The sequence below is a fragment of the Balaenoptera physalus genome, assembly GCF_965194825.1.
Source record: "Balaenoptera physalus genome assembly, chromosome: 3".
In the NCBI taxonomy this organism is placed as follows: domain Eukaryota; kingdom Metazoa; phylum Chordata; class Mammalia; order Artiodactyla; family Balaenopteridae; genus Balaenoptera; species Balaenoptera physalus.
The window spans coordinates 105,177,190-105,194,410 of NC_138890.1; the positions used below are offsets into that span (position 1 = coordinate 105,177,190).

A 17,221-nucleotide genomic window follows, 5' to 3' on the forward strand; every position below is an offset into this window, starting at 1 on the left:
TAACCTATTGTTTAAAAACTTATTTTTTAAAATAAAAATTCCAAGTAGTTTGGGCCTCAAATATATCAATGTCCTTAGTGGTCATATGACATGATTTTCTGGTTAAACACAAACACAAATACATGTACATATAATCTATCTACTAACTAAACTGTGTGCAAGATAGAGCAATAGTTTAACAAATTCCATCTAACTGCTACTTAATACACTTAATTTCTCCCAAAAAAGGAGCTCTCTGACATAAGAAGCGTTTTTTTTTTAATTGCCATTTCTCTACATTTAAATATTTCACGTATTTTCTCTAAGCCACCTGATACTAAGTAATAAATCCAAGCAGAGATAACGAGAATCCAAGTTATCCAAAATAAAATGTTCTTTTACTTAGAAATACTTCTTCATATCTTGGGGTTTTATTTGTTTTAAAATAAACATATGAACATTTAAAAATAATCAGCCTATATCTTTAAAATACTATATCTTTACTGTCAAATGCACATGCTACCTTACAGCACTCTATAAACTTCTAACAGATATAAAAGGAATAAATCGTTTATCTGCAAATTGTTTATCATAATGGAACTACTCAATCTCAAAGAGTTAAAAAATTCTTATCACTGAAACTAAGATATTTCCTATCTATTTCCGTAAAAACAGAACTACTGTCATTTCTTACCGATACAATTGCAGTGACATTTGCTGGGTCTCCTATCCTTTCAATGACAAGACGAATAACTGTTGTACTTGTTTCATTAACTACAAATTCTGTTTGTCCAGCAAACCTTATTTCTGTTTCTCCAAACACAAAAGGGATGAATAAAGCTGAGAGAAGATTTACTAATAAAGATGCAGAGGGCATCCCTATAGGGAAAAAAAAAAAAAAGATTTTGTTCACAAAATATATCCAATATATTTTCATTACGTTGCATTACCTACAGATAAGAGTGAAGAGTTAGTAAGCAACTAAGACATAAAAATCCATCAAATATTAAGCCATCCAATTCAAATGTGTGATCACAGAAGTAAGTCAAAAATCACAACCCTCTTCTGCAGTACTGTTTACTATCCGTAAGTACTTTTTGTTATTTAACTTACATATTAACATAATAGTTATAACTTGCCTTAAACTTATTTATTAAATTTAGTTTATTAAAAAAATGTGTCCCTCCAGGGCTTCCCTAGTGGCGCAGTGGTTAAGAATCCACCTGACAATGCAGGGGACATGGGTTCAAGTCTTGGTCCGGGAAGATTCCACATGCCGTGGAGCAACCAAGCCCGTGCGCCACAACTACTGAGCCTGCGCTCTAGAGCCCATGCTCTGCAACAAGAGAAGCCACGACAATGAGAAGCCCGCGCACCACAACGAAGAGTGGCCCCCGCTCACCGCAACTAGAGAAAGCCGGCGTGCAGCAACAAAGACCCAACACAGCCAAAAATAAAAATTAATTAATTAATTTTAAAAAGAATAATCTTTAAAAAAAAAGTCCCTCCAATTTATTCTAAGTAAAACCTAAGCAGCAACATGAAAGTTGAATTAAAGCCCATCTTCCCCCAAATCAAACCGTAAAATACAAGCCAAAACTAAAAATTACCAAATGGATTGATAATCTTAATGGGACATTATTTATTTGATGATTATACAAATATGAGCAAACTCTTGGAACTGTTACATAAAGCAGTTGAAGCTAAAAGTTTGTATCTTGTTTGTATCTACTTTTCCCATAGTTTTGTCTTGAGAATGCTTTTTAAAATTTTTTAGTTATTTCAAGGAAATGCTAATCCTTTCAAAGAACACGTAAATTTCCAGGACTTAAATTTCTCCCATTTTACTAACTAAAATACTAATATCACTTCTTAGAAAATGTCCATGTTGCTTTAAAACTAAGGAAATTTGGCAAAGTGTTTCTTTCTTTTCCATAACTCTTATAGTTTTCTTAGTACAATGTGTGTTTATGAGTCATCAATATTGTTCTTACTTTTAACACTGTGTAATTCAAGTGTTTTCAAAAGCATAACAGTGTACTGGCCTCTTGAAAGAGCTGCTATTTTGTAATGTAGATGTACCTCTAAAAATGTGAACAATTTATCTCACGGATCATTAAGATTCCAAAGGATTATGTGATCAGTCACACGAACGTAACAAGTTCATGCGTTTTAAAGAAGAGTTGCATTATGTACTCTATGAGCCAAAATGCTTCCTATTAATCTTTACCTTGGTCAAGATGTAATAAAATTGTCATGTATCTGGTATTTCCACATGGCGAAACATGGCTTTCTATTTAGGAACTACCACATAAACGAGCTCTTGATATATTTTAGGGTTAAAATGCAATTTTCTCAGTCGAGTGTATTCAAACAATGCAGTCTGGGATTGCCTAATGATGTCTCACATGTTTATGGCTGCAAAATCCATAGACAGGGATGCAGAGTTCAGATAGAGTCCAGGAAACAGACGTAGACCAACAGGGACAGAGATTCTGGAGCACTGAGGCATTTTTTACACCTGTGCCTTCTCTCTTAGAAAGCTGCCATGGGGCTAAGGGACTTGGGAGAAGAAATAAAATAGTTCTCCCTCACCAACTCTTCCTCGACTTCTAAGCCAGGAGTGTGTACTGAGAGAGAAGGAAAGAAAAAAGATGAAAGAGAAGGAAAACAGGAGAAAGCCTAGGTAAGGCGGGAAACTGGGAGCTCTGGGCTAAACCAAAGACAACTGAAGATCTTTTGTGGAATTCTAAAGCCAGGATGACGTTACATCTCACTTATGACAAATAGTGGGAAAGAAAGAAACTAGGGACAAGAAAGAGAATACAGGATGGAGGGGTGAGGAGGTAGCAACCCAGGCCTTGGATGTGTAAGAAAAAGACAACTTTGGTCTGTTGCAATTTTGAAAGAAAAATCTCAATTCCTTGAACATGAGATGTAATAGAACCGTGAGCTAAGAGAAATAAGATGACACCTGAAGTTCTAAGTAAGAAAAAGTGAGAGTGAGTTATAGCATGAGAAGGGCAAATCATGTATGACTGGGAACATAAGTTCCCAAAATCTGTCATGCATAACAATCAACTCCAACATTTGTTAAAATGCTGATTTGCAAACCCAGAAATTCTGATCCAGTGAGTTTAGGGTGGGGCCCAGGAATCTGCATTTAACAGACAGCCCTATCGATTCTAATACAACTGGTCCTTGGGACACCCTTTGAAATACATTATCCAAGAGTGTGAGAAATTATGACGGACCTGTCTTGGAGGAGACATGAAATAGATCACATTTGTAGCTGTAAGTTAATTACTGAATTTTTCAATGCAATACGCTTGAACTTACTGCAGACGTCCTCATATATTTTTCTGCATATTACTATATAGCATTTTAAGATTCCATATATCCTGAAGAAAAAAATGTCATGACCTATAGAACGTAATCATAACAGCAAATGCTTATATAGTGTTGTTCTGTGTACTTTATACACAATAACATAAGTAATCTTCACAACATCTCTGTGAAGAAGGTGCTAGTATCATTAACCCTATTCTATAGCTCAGGGAACTAAGGCACAGATAGAGTAGTTAACACAGGCAGTGTTACTTAGCTAAGTAAGTGGCTATGCAGGATTTGAACCCAGGAATCTACCTCCAGACTCTCTACCCATAACCACACTAGACTGCCTCTTACACGTTATTCTTACAAATCACACATCTCTCTGCCTTTAATAACATGGTAGGTAATTTATGCTACATGTTTCCAACCATTCTACTATTTTAAACTCATGTGCAATAACCAAAACTACCATAAAATTCCATACTTAACGCATCTCCTAAAAGTCTGCACCTTATTATTCTGAGAAACATGAAATTTATTTAACTAAAACTATGGTTCTCTTGACTGCTTTAAATATTTAACATCTTTTAATGTCAGGACCAATGAGCTCAAATGGTGCATTCCTGCAGTCTCCTAGGCAATTAGATCTTGTGGTTAAGTCAGTAAGCTCATTTTAAATTGACTCACATCAGTGAGTTTTGAGATTATGCAAAATGAACAAACAAGCATCACTGGAAATGCCTCCAATTCTGTGACATCATTGATAATTGAATCTCCTCTGCTTTCATCTTTTCAACTTGTAAGAAAAGTTGTTGAGGCAAAGTTGGCATTCAATAGAAGTTAGAAGATGAAGCAAAAGCTTTGAAAGTGAAGTTCCCATTAGAAGACAGGCATAATGACACAAATGCTGAATAGTTCCTTTTTTAGGGTAACTAGGTACATTTTCCTCTATCATACTAAAAATCTAGTCTTTGGAATTCCCTTTATTAAACTCATAAAACTAGGCGTTGGTAACTGACACAACACATAAGTCTTACGTCTATTTCAGGTCACTTTTCTCTTATTAGATTTAATGAATGTTTTACATGACCCACAAGACCACCTCTTTTAAACGTCTCTATAAAGTGAATTTCAAACCACATATGTTTAAAGATCATTATGTGCTTAATTCATATTCTGTCACAATTGTGAAAGAATAATTTTAGCTTCACTGAATCATTCCTCTGCTCTGCAATGGCATGATATTCCAACATTCAAATCCTCTCAGTTCCAGCTATCATCCAGCTATCATCCATGTTACCCTCACACCTCCCACTCCTGCTCAGCATGATTCAAAAAAAAAAAAAAATGAAAACTGTTCCTGCCAGTAGATCTCTTATCTCTTAATCAATCTCTTATTGTGTTAAAACAATATAAGATTTAGGTTACTTTCTTACTTATTTCCTGGATTATACTATGAAGTTTGCATAGAGTCCTGATAGCATGCAGACACAAAGTCTCAGGTTCTTGCATATTCAGCCTATCCAACAAGTCACCTAATTCTACAAAAATTACTTCAAAACTAAAATCAGGAATATATTAGAACAGCTCTAACAATGCAAACTGGTTGCTTTCAGAAGAGCAGCTTACAGTTTGGTATAACATCTGTATACTGAGCACCTACTATACATTGTATAACACCTGTGCTAATCACTGAGGACACAAAGACCCACAAGAGATGGCCCTTGGTTCCAAGATACCCACAGGGATGGGCAAAGGATTTAGATCAGGCCATCAAAGCCAACAAGACACAATTCTGATGAAATAATGCCATTTGCAGCAACATGGATGAACCTGGAGATTATCACACAAGTGAAGTAAGTCAGACAGAGAAAGACAAATATCATATGATATCGCTTATATATGTAATCTAAAAAAAAAAACAATGATACAAATGAACTTATTTACAAAACAGAAACAGACTCACAGACTTAGAAAACAAACTTACGGTTACCAAAGGGGAAAGGCTGGGGGCGGGGGCAGGATAAATTAGGAGTTTGGGATTAACATATACACACTACTATATATAACATAGATAACCAACAAGGACCTACTTTATAGCACAGGGAACTCTGCTCAATATTCTGTAATAACCTAAATGGGAAAAGAACTTGAAAAAGAATAGATATATGTATATGTATAACTGAATCACTTTGCTGTACACCTGAAACTAACACAACCTTGTAAATCAACTATAGTCCCAACATAAAATTTAAAAAAAATTTTTAAAAGACAATTCTGAGACTTTTGCTTAAGCATAAAGATGCAGATTCCCTCTACTGCTGGATTCAGGATCATGTTGATTGGGGCCAGTTTTCTCTGAAGTGTGAAAATGAAGCCAACACAGCCAAAGACAGATCTAAGAGGTGGAGAAGAGCCAAGTCTTGATAATCAAGCTCAGGTTACTGAATCCAGTTTTACCCTTGCCTTTTCAGTTGCTGAGGCAATAAATTACATTTTCTGCTATAGCCAGCTTGGTTTGGATATTCGGTCACTTCCAGCATCAACATTTATCCATTAAATTCAAACCTGTGACATTGTGAACTCATGTTAGGATATTCCAAGTGGAAGATCCCTCCTGCTCCCCTCTCACACTCAACAGCCACAGTCTTTTCTAAAGATTTGTGAAAGGACACCACACCAGCTATCTTTCCTGTTCTCATGCAATTATTACCACCATCTACAATATTATCCCCTCCACCTTGAAATGGACAATTACTAGTGAGGAAATTTAGGACACGTAGACAAACCAAAAATGCTTTCACAATAGAACAAAGCAGGACAGGAGTATACCACACTGATTAAGAAAAAGTTAATGCCCTTCTGATTGTCCTAAGGAACCCCAATATCATGCTTCTTCAAATTAGCCAGGCATTAATTCCTTTCTCTTGCTTTTTTCCCTTAATGCCTAGCTCTTCTTCCCTTCTGAAAATCTACTGGTGTTGCTAATTTCATTCCTCACTTGCATTACTTAGCACAGAAACATACTAAATTTCATTTATTAAAAAATACCTGCTCCCACAATATGTTATAATAACCACTGAATTCTAAATTCTGTTCATCTAGGATATTACCTTCCTCCCATCTTGCCTATTATTAATAGGTACCTCAGGAAAGGTAGCAAGTATACTATATTTTGAATAAATGGGAATAGTCTTCTACCTTAAGTTTCGATAAGTCTGTAGAAACAAAATAGAATAAAATATATAAATGAGAATCAGGACCCAATAGATGACAATGTAAAGAAAAACAGGAGAATTCAACTGATTTTGCTGATTTTGAAGTAATCAACTTTCATACATAACCTTTCATCAATGTGAAAGTTAACTTGGTCTTTTTAAGTTTCACAATAAAAACTGTACAACCTCTGTGAATGACAGGACAAGGTGAAAAGACAAACATTACTAGTGATGAATTGAAGAGATACATTGACCTTTCAGCTTCAGCTGTTGCCTTGTCAATGCCATAGCAAGCATCTTCCCACGGTGTGACCACCAGGTAATTCATACTGAAAATATGATCCTAATGGAGCAAGGTTTTCAAGTTTAGAATTACTTGAATTCTATTACATTTACTAAAGAGCATTCTAAAACTATAGAATTACTCCTGTGGAACAAGAGAAGTTTCATCATTCATATCATCAATTATTCAGCCTCTAAGAATTCTTAATTTGTGTTACTGGTATTTGGCGAGTACTACAAAAAATTGGCCGTTTCCTTCTTCCATACCAAAATAGAATTTAAATGTGCAACTTTCAAAAGCAAAATAATCTAATGTTACAAATTGAGGAAATGCTAAATACTTTGAAATGATAAAGGGAGGGACTTCCCTGGTTGCGCAATGGTTAAGAATCCGCCTGCCAATGCAGGGGAAACGGATTCAAGCCCTGGTCCGGGAGGATCCACGTGCCGCGGAGCAACTAAGCCCGTGCGCCACAACTACTGAGCCTGCGCTCTAGAGCCCGCGAGCCACAACTGCTGAGCCCACATGCCACAACTAGCCCGCACGCCTAGACCCCATACTCCGCCACCGCAATGAGAAGCCCGTGCACCACAATGAAGAGCTGCCCCTGCTGGCCGCAACTAGAGAAAGCCCACACACAGCAAAGAAGACCCAATGCAGCCAAATAAATAAATAAATCTTAAAAAAAAAAAAATGATAAAGGGAATAGTCTCATAGTTATTCAGACTATAAATGATGTTTCTTACCTTTATTTTTTATTTTTTACTTACTTTACAATTTTAAGGAATATATTTTTAGTCATCTTTAACATATGTAGAGGTAGTACAGTATTAAAAAGGAACAAAAATTAAACAATAAAAAGTCAGTCTCCCTCACTCCAGCCCCCACCAGCCAAATGCTTCTTCTACCCATAGTCCCTTACAGTTATCAACGTCGTCTGTCTCTCATGAGAGAATCTATTATACACGTATTAAAATGTATGTCTAGGGACTTCCCTGGCAGTCCAGTGGTTAAGACCTCACCTTCCAATGCAGGGGATGCAGGTTCGATCCCTGGTTGGGGAGCTAAGATCCATATGCCTCCTCGTGGCCAAAAAACCAGAAACATAAAAACAGAAGATATATTGTAACAAATTCAATAAAGACTTTAAAAAAAAAATGGTCCACATCAAAAAAAAAAAAAAAATGTACGTCTATAGGAGAAAATGCCTGCAACGAATTCTGTTTTCTTCTACATACAGACTACAGGAATCAACACATTTTTTCAAGACAGTGGTTAATAGAGAGGTAAATACTAGGCTTCGATGTAGACATTCATGATGGGAACATATTTATTGTCTCAACTACATCCCCATCAATATTGTAGATCTCATCAATAAAATGATGGTTTCCGCTGACTTTTACTATACCTATCAATTCACCCTCTAGGGAACAGTAGACACAAATCTGGAAACCTGCACTTTCCTAGATCACACATTATCAAACCTACATTAATTAAGACCTACATTAAGCATGATCTCTACACCTGAAACACAAGAGCCATCTTGAGATCCCCTTTTACATCATCCTGGGATTCCCTTTGATTCTTCCCTGTGTTTGTCTCCTGTTTGCTGATTCCATGTTTTCCTCTTTTTTGGTTTACTTGGTTTATTTCCTTGTTTTGATGGAGAACATCCTCCAGTAACTTCCCAAGAAAGGGTGTGTAGAGATAAATGTTTTAGGTCTTGCATATTAGAAATTACTGTAATATTAATCTTCCACTTAATACGTTCACTGGGTATAGAACTTTAGGTAAAAACAGTTTTCTTTCATTATTTTGAAAGCCTTGTTCCATTGTTTTCAATGGAACAGTGTTGCTGTTAAGAAATCCAAAATCATTCTGATTCTGAAGTATTATATCTCTTTGCATATTTGTGTCATCCCCTCTCTGGAATGTTCTCCTCTTTGTCCAAAAGTGTTATGAAATTGCAGAGGATTTTTCTTGGAATCGGTTTATTTTTGTCCATTTGGCTAAGCACTCAGTCAGTTCCTTTCAATCTGACACACAACCTACAGACTTGGAAATTTTTCTTATATTATTTCACAATGATTTATCCTCCTTCCATTTTCACTGTTCTTTCATCCTGAAACTCCTATTATTTGATACTGGTATTCTCTAACCCTCTGATTTTCTAATCTTTAATTCTCTCTAATTTCCAATCCTTTGATTTCTGACCTTTCAGAGAATTTAATTCATCATTAAATTTCAATTCTACTAATTTTTTTTAATTTATGCCACTGTGTTTTCAATTTATAAGAATTTAGTGGTATCCTGTTCTTCTTCCTTTAACCTCTTTTACCTTTCAGAAAATACTTATTTTTTTAAATTTTCTATTCTCTTTATAGTCTCTGTTACCTCCAGTTGCTTTGGTATTTACTCTGGAATCTATCTTCTGTGTAAAATTTCTTCATTATCCACGAGATCATGTACTCTCATTTTCATAGGTCACCAAATAAGCATATCACAAAAACCATTCAAGCTGCTCATATCTGGATTACAAATGCCCATCAAGGAAAAAGGACGAACAGTGTAGAGATGCTTCAGTTCTAGAGCACACATGCGGAGCTCTCGAGGATTATGGATTTCAATTGTGCTCTCTCAACGCCACTTTGGCAAAACGCAAAATGAAAGATTCACTATACTAAATCCTTTGAGACAAACTCAGAAGCGATAAATTAAGTCAAGATATGTTCACGCAGCCGCCAAATCTGAGTGTGCGAAAGGCAGCTCTGTCAAGGAGAAGTTAAGACACACTTGCCTTTCTGCTCCTTTGAAACACAAGGATCCTGTGTCTCAAGGAAGGTTTCTTGAGCCACCATTAGATGGCACCCCTCCATCTTCCAAAACAATCTATAAACAATTTCTCAAATTATGAAAAGAGGTTATAAGAATTTAAAGACAGATTTTTGCTACCCATAACTCTCTACAACTACAATTTTTAATTCTTCATAGAACTCAAAGACAAAAGTCACAAGAGTAATTTTTTGAAATTAATATCTCACTATTAGAGCTCTAATAGTTCTAGTCTTTCCTCTGAGATTCAGTATTAACCTAAAGAAAAAAGGTGGGGAAAGGTTCTCTCAGCCACTTTGTGTGAGTTTCCTTCTATTCTGTACCTAGTTATTGAATATCATCTGTTTTTACTGAGCAGGTAGGTGCTTGTATTTTCTAAATGAATTATTTGCACTCATGGCAGGTAAGGGAGAGAGCTTCATGATATAAACCCAGAGGTTTCAACCCAAAGAAGCCTAGAGATGTGTGTTTTTTAGTCTAAACTGTGTTTACAAAATAACACTAAAAGAATTTTTGCCAAGATCAAATGTGAATATTTTGCATTTTAAAAAATGGATTTCTAGACTATTTTGAAAAATTACAGAACGGGCAAATCTGAGTCCACATTTTTACATGACATCAATTGGCTGGATCTGTCCAGCAGCTGTTATTTAGACAGACAATTTGCTCTCCAGTACCCTGCCAATGTCTCCTCAGACTAGGGTCAAAGAGGCAAGTAAAATATTTCTTCTATTTATGCCAATCAAAGGTAGAAAAACAAGCACAAGTGTGTGCCCACACATACATATGGATACGCACACTCACACACTTTGCAGACGGCCTCCCTGCAGTTTCAGGAATTTGATTTTATAAGACAACGGGAAAGCATTCCTGTTATACCTGAAGATCCTGCTATAGATGCTATGAAGCCTGTAGCTGGACACTGCCAAGGCCTCTGGGGGTATTGAGCCCACAGATGCCTCTAAAGCAGGAGGTAAGTACCGGCTCTGGAGTCAGACATGGGCTCTACTCTAGTCTCAACCGTCTTCCCAGCTGGGTGACTTTGGACAAATCAATTCACTTCTCTGGGCCTCAAGTTCCCTCAACTGTTAAAGGGAGGAAAAAAGAACAGCTACAGCACTGGGGTAGTTGTAAGGTTCAGTGGAAGGAATTCATCCCAGCATGCCACCAAGTGCCAGATTCCAGGCTCCAGGCCTTCAACGTCCATATGGTCAAGAGACCAAAGGAAATAGATTGGGTATCCTAGACTGCCCGTGTAAAGACCATCCTCCCACCCACCCACCCTCACAGCAGCAACATTAGAATGAAAGGAGGATGTCTGTGGTAAATGCAAATGTTGAGAACCTAGGAAAGTTCAAAAAGCACAATGAAAACCCATCAGGTTCTAACTTCAAGGTCAGAAGGGGAATGAACTGCAACATGGTATTTGAAGAACAAAATAGTGGGGTTCCTGATGTTCCTGGATGACCTGCAAAACTTGAACCAGAGTATCAGCTACCTCTACAACACTGTACCTGGCATGGGAAGCACAGGTAGAAGGGAGGTCTGGGAATGTGGGAAATGCCCACCCTCCTGGTCCAACCTATCAACCCAGAAAGAGAGTACTTTTCAGAGTTAGAAGAATGGGTTTGTATTCTATCTGTAGTAAAGTGAGATTCTTCCTGAGGAAAAAAAAACAGGGTAGAAAAACAGAAGACAGACCAAGAGGCCCTGAAGGTGTGTTGAGGTCAAAACCCCTGCCACAACCGCTTTGTGCCAGAGCCCAGTGATATCTTCAGGCTTAAACACTACACACTTTTAACCACCTGGCTTCTGCTGGGTCATCACCATGACTTTATATCATGATTTCGTAAATAAATATTTATCATTTTCATAATGAAATAGAAAAACAAAACACATAATTTAACTAATTAAAGTCAATACTTTATTCTGATTTTCTTTAATTTTTACCGAATGTCTTTTTTCTGTTCCAGGATCTCATCCAGGGTACCATGTTACATTTAGTGGTCATGTTTTCTTAGGCTCCTCTTGGCTGTGACAGTTTCTCAGACTTTTCTTATTTTTGATGACCTTGGCAGTTTTGAAAAGTACTGGCCAGGTATTTTGTAGAATGTTCTTCAACTGAAATTCATCTGATGACTTTCTCATGATTAGACTGGGGTCATGGGGAAGACTTCAGACATAGTGACACTCTCCTCACATCATGTCCAAGGTACATTCTATCAAAATGACATCACTGTTGCTGCTGCCCTTGATCGCCTGACTGAGATACTATTTGTCAGATTGTCCACTGCAAAGTTACTGGCCCCTGCCTCTGCCCCTTTCCATACTATACTCTTTGGAAGGATGTCACTATGTGCAGCCAACTACCCTTTTATTTTTTTAAGCTTCTTATTGCTTTCCTTTAAATCAAACAAGTTCAACTTCCTTTCATCCATCCATCCACTTATTAAAAACTATATCAAGCATCAAAACATTTCCTAGATATAGTATTGTAAATCTGTAATAACTTGTCTTTGGAATCTAATTGAAAGATGCAGATACTTCCATATGTATCCTTGGAAGATATGTACCTTTCAGGGATACATATGGAAGTCTAATAGAAAGAATAAAATATAGGGTCATTATGAAGATATGTTGCCAAATGGTTGGTTAATTAGCAATTTCAGATTTTGCTCCTCAATTTCCTTGAAGTTATATGTGCATAAGCTCATTACTGCTTCTGTTAATAAAACTCTTGAGCTACTTCAGGCAGTCACTTAACCTTGTGAGTCTACTTCCTCATCTGTAAAATGAAGTAATAAGTCTCCTGACTTTATCTGGCTAATTTGACCTTGGATTTATTTACCAAGTCCACAAATATTCTGTTTTTGAATTCACCTATTTTTTCTTTAATCTTTATCAATTCCTCTATCCTGACTGGTTTATTATAGTATTTTTTTAAGATTCATAAATTTAAAATTATTTTAGTTTTCATTACTCCTTAGCCTCTACAGCTATGGTTTTGCTCCAAGAATAGCTGTGGCTGCATCTCATAGGTTTTGATAAGCTAAGTTTTTGCTGCTATGATATTCTAAAAATTTTGTTACTACAGATATTAGTTCCTTGGTAAAACAAGGATTATTTAGAAGAGCTGGGTTTTCTCTTGTTTCCAAGCAGAAGGGATGTTTTTTTTAATTTATTATCATTTTTACTTTTGTTTTAATAAAAAGTAGGCTTTTATTTAATTTTGTTCATAACATTCTGTTTTCTGTTAATCCCTTTCACTTATTAAGTTTGAAACAAAACTGAATTGTGTGAGCTAAACAATATATGGGGGAAAAAAAAGAAAAAACGGGGGAAAAAAAGCCTTTAGTTCTTTGGTCTCACCAAAATTTTGTTAAGGTAAAGTAAATAGCTTCTTTAAAGTAACTACATTGCCTAAATATGTAATGTTCAGACGAATTAGGTAAAATGATAGAAAATCACCTATGGTCCAGATGAGTAATTCCTCTTTCCCATTTGTAAGGTATTACATGCCATGCAATCTGTTATAACTGCCAGGAGTCCTCTTCTAATTTAAACAAATTTAGATACCCAGCCCCTTCAATTAACAATTTTCAAATTTTCCATAGGGCCTCATGAACTGTTCAAAATTTTAATGTTAAAACAAAATTAATTTGAAACCAAAATGTCTGAACACCTTCTACTCTTCCTTCAACTTCCATAGTCCTCAGCAACTTTGAAACTTGTAAAACTTAAGACTGGATTACAAACGTTTCCATCCCAAAAAGTTTGAAGCCAATGACCTTTCAATATTAATTTATTTCTCCATCTGTCTTACACACACTGAACTTGTGAGAAATAGATTTAATGTCACCTCAGTATGCTACCACGTTTTGTCAATGTACTTGTATCTCTAAGGGAAATCACTGAGATTAACCTTCTCACACTGTCCAATTACACAGACTGGTTTACAAATAAAAAGCATTATGATAAAGCCAAAAATCCATTTTGATAAATCTCTACAACACTTTGTAGATAACAAAAGTATCCCTATCAAGCAGGTCAAAACTTCCAGATGCTAAAATACTCTTCACTGAACTTATTGTATACTGTTAAGCACCTCCGGAAGTGCCACTAACTCCAGAGTAAACTCATTTCAGGCTGGATTTTGACTAATGTTCTGATAGATGTTATTAACGTTATAAAATCTATCAGAGCATCATTTCAAAATTCTATGGCAAAGTTTGAAATTTTTCCAGTTCAGGGAAAGCCCAGGAGTTTATCATTAATAGATCGTTGAGATGGGTCTGAGCTGTATAAAACATTTTGAAAGATCTTCTGATTTTTCATTATAAATAACATATTTGTTAGGTTTGATTTAAACTCATCTTTACAGAAAAGTAAATGCCTAATAACTATATTGACTTGACTCTTTCTTGCTTTCATAAACATGCTTGGTAACTGTATCTGTGCTTTTCTCAAAGCATTCTTTCTAACTCATCTAATTTTTTTCTTTTCTTACCTTAAATTTCCACTCTTTGGGGCCTTTCATGGCCATGATCCACTGCCTACACGTATTCCAAAATTAAATATTTCTCTTTTTTCTTCCTCTTAAAGGATATAGTGTTTGTTGTTTGAAATGTAGCCCCAACTCTACTTCAGCACTATGCTGGGCATTGGGAGGATGACAGAGTTAGATTTGATTAAAATTTTCTTACAGCTATGATATAATGAAAATTATTAATTCCTTGGAATCCTTAGTATGTAATAAGTATGAACTAGTCCAAAACAACCATGGTGCAAATATGTCACCATGCCATTATTTCTCCAAATTAAATTAAATCCTACTCAAGGCTCATGCATCATGCTAAAAGGAAATCCAGTTTTACCTCTTGGAGGCTCTTTACTTGAATGCTCCAAGAATTCGAGTGGATTATGCATTCCTAAAAAAGGTCTGGTGTCTCCCAGACTCAAGTGCTCCAGCTGCCACTGAGCCTCAGAACCCCGTACCCTGTCTGAACCTGGCCCTCCTCCATCTGCCTGGACCTGCTGCCTCAGGCTGTGGCCCTCGTGCCACACTGCTCCCAGCTCCCAGCACAGGTCAGCACCACCTTTCAGAGGAGGGCCACTGCACGGACTGTACCACTTCTTCAGCCCACAGAGTCCCTAACCAGCTCCCTCCAGCAACAGAGTTTACTGTCAAGTCCTCTCAAGAGCTTAGTCTTTTCATTCATGCACACAAGTTTGAAAGAGCTCAAAGGAAACCCATGTGCAGCACGTGGACCCTATTGCTGTACCGTGGCTGTGTCTAACATTCATTCATCACTCAACAACATTCAAAAAATACTTACTGAGTCTCTACTACGTGCCACGGATTGTCTAAGGCCTGAGCACACAGCAGTTAACGTGACCAAAATCAAGACATTAAAATAGAATTTCCTCTTGGGTTTCTTCCTAGGTAAAGGAAAGATAAATCCTCTTTAGATCAGTTTTTGCCTCCCAACTATGCACTCCACATGGATGTGTAAACAGCTACTGGAAAATGGATTGTACATCTTAGTAAATTCAAAATTAAACTAAGGTTTATTCTTCTTTGCTTTCGTTACTGCATCAGAATGCCTATTAATACTAACTGCCCACATTTAAAATTTTATATTTCAAACACTTTAGGGATTTTATTTCCCTTCCCTCAAAATTCCCTCTCTTCCTCCATCACCAATGACTGTCTCCCAAAATGGAACACCCATACTGCTAAGAATAATCCACCACCTATGCTTCTGACCCTATTCGTTCATGCTTCCTTAAGACTTTACCCCTATTAGTCTCTCTACCTCTTCTCTACCTTTTCTCTTCTCCCTCTCCTTCCTTCTCTCCAGCCCTCCCTGTGCCCCAGACGCAGTCAAACAATACCCTGTCCTCAACCTTGCTTCCTCTTCAAGCTTCTACCTCAACTCTATCCTTCCCTTCAATATCAAATTTAAACTTTCCCTCTTAGCAATCTCAACTTTTCCTAACCCCTATAAAAGACTCCCAAGTCCAACTCTTAAATTCTCATGTAAGCTCCAACCAATATTCCCCAATATACTATGCAATGCTATGCCCACATTTTGATCAGACTAAAGAAATCTGTTGTGAATCATGTTTAGGAAAAAAAGTGGTATAGATACTATACATATCTTCCTAAATATTCAAAATACTTAAAGCAAACAACAAGCACCAAGATGACCTAAACACAGCAGACTTAACTTTATTTAACCCATCATTTCCCAAGCCTATAATGACCACAGAACAATTTACCCCTACTGGTATCTATGTACATCCTGAAGAACTAGATTCATATTTTCAACTACCTAGACACTTCCATCTAGCTACTCTTAGCACAATGTCTAACTTAGAGTAACTACTCAATAACTGTGCATTACTGTTATTAATTCACCCAAATAATACTAACAAAATCATAGCTTCTATAAGGATGTATCAAAAAATAGTAATTTCCACCAGGTTGAAATTATTTTTAGCAACTAAGACAGGAATTCACTTTAAATGTCTCTGATTAGTTGACTTCTTAAATCATTTACAGTTCCCTAATGGCTAGTTAAGTAATGAGCCATTAGCAGTTATACCTTTCCTTTAGCAGATCTCTAGTTACTTTAGCCCTTTATATTGGTTTGCTTAACCTCTCTGCAATTTAGAGTAAACAATTTAAACTATTTTGTCATTAATACAGTAACACCAGTAGATAATCCTTGTGCAAAGACCAATTTTTTAAGAAGTACTGCATCAGAGCAATATGAAGTCCTTAAACATTTTTTATAAAAATATTTATAGGCATGAGAAAACGTTCAAGGTTAAAAAGTAGGATGAATACAATATTATACTATGTATAATATGTATAACTATATATATAACTATACAATATTATACTATGTATAATATGTATAACTATGTATACTAATACAAAATTATACTATTTTATTTTTAAATGTCCGTGTTCACAAACAGTAGTTAGATGAATATATAACATGGCTGGTATGCGTCTACTATCATAGATAGTTGGAACTGAAGTGCATTATTCCACTTTAAAATTGGATGAGGGCACTGGCAACAGGTTACAGATAGCTGCCAATTCTTTGCCACTCCTCCTTTGAGGGTGGAATCTAACTCCTCTTCTCTTGAATCTTGCCAATAAAATGTAGCATAAATGTGACATTCTGGATCTTCTGAGGTTAGGTCATAAAAAGTTTTGAAGCTTCTGCCCAGTCCTCTTGGAATGCCTGCCCCAGCAGAAGCCAACCACAATTTAGGACATGTGCCTCCCTTGAGACTGCCATGGTTTGAGGAAGCCCAAGCTAGGCACATGGAAAGGCTGCAAGGAAAGAGAAATACCTAGACAGCTTCTAGCTGTCCACACATGCCATGTCCAGACATGACCTCACAAGTCAGACCAGATATGGGAGTAATTAAGTGTCAGATGACTCATCCTCAGCCACTATCTGGCTTTAATTCTGTGATGAATCCCAAGCAAGATGACCCCTCAGCCCTTCAAACCCCAGAGCTGTGAGAGATAATCATAAATTAATTTCAGCCACTA

The 17,221-nt window shown here is 36.6% G+C and overlaps 1 protein-coding gene across 1 annotated transcript in view; it reads right to left on the minus strand.

The window, feature by feature from the left end:
* The window catches only part of ADGRV1 (adhesion G protein-coupled receptor V1), a 560,219-nt gene that overhangs the window by 520,157 nt on the left and 22,841 nt on the right, over positions 1-17,221 (minus strand). Inside the window, exon 2 of the mRNA XM_082458333.1 lies at positions 674-858. Within this exon, the coding sequence (XP_082314459.1) occupies positions 674-858 (185 nt within the window). The remainder of the gene's footprint in view (positions 1-673; positions 859-17,221) is intronic.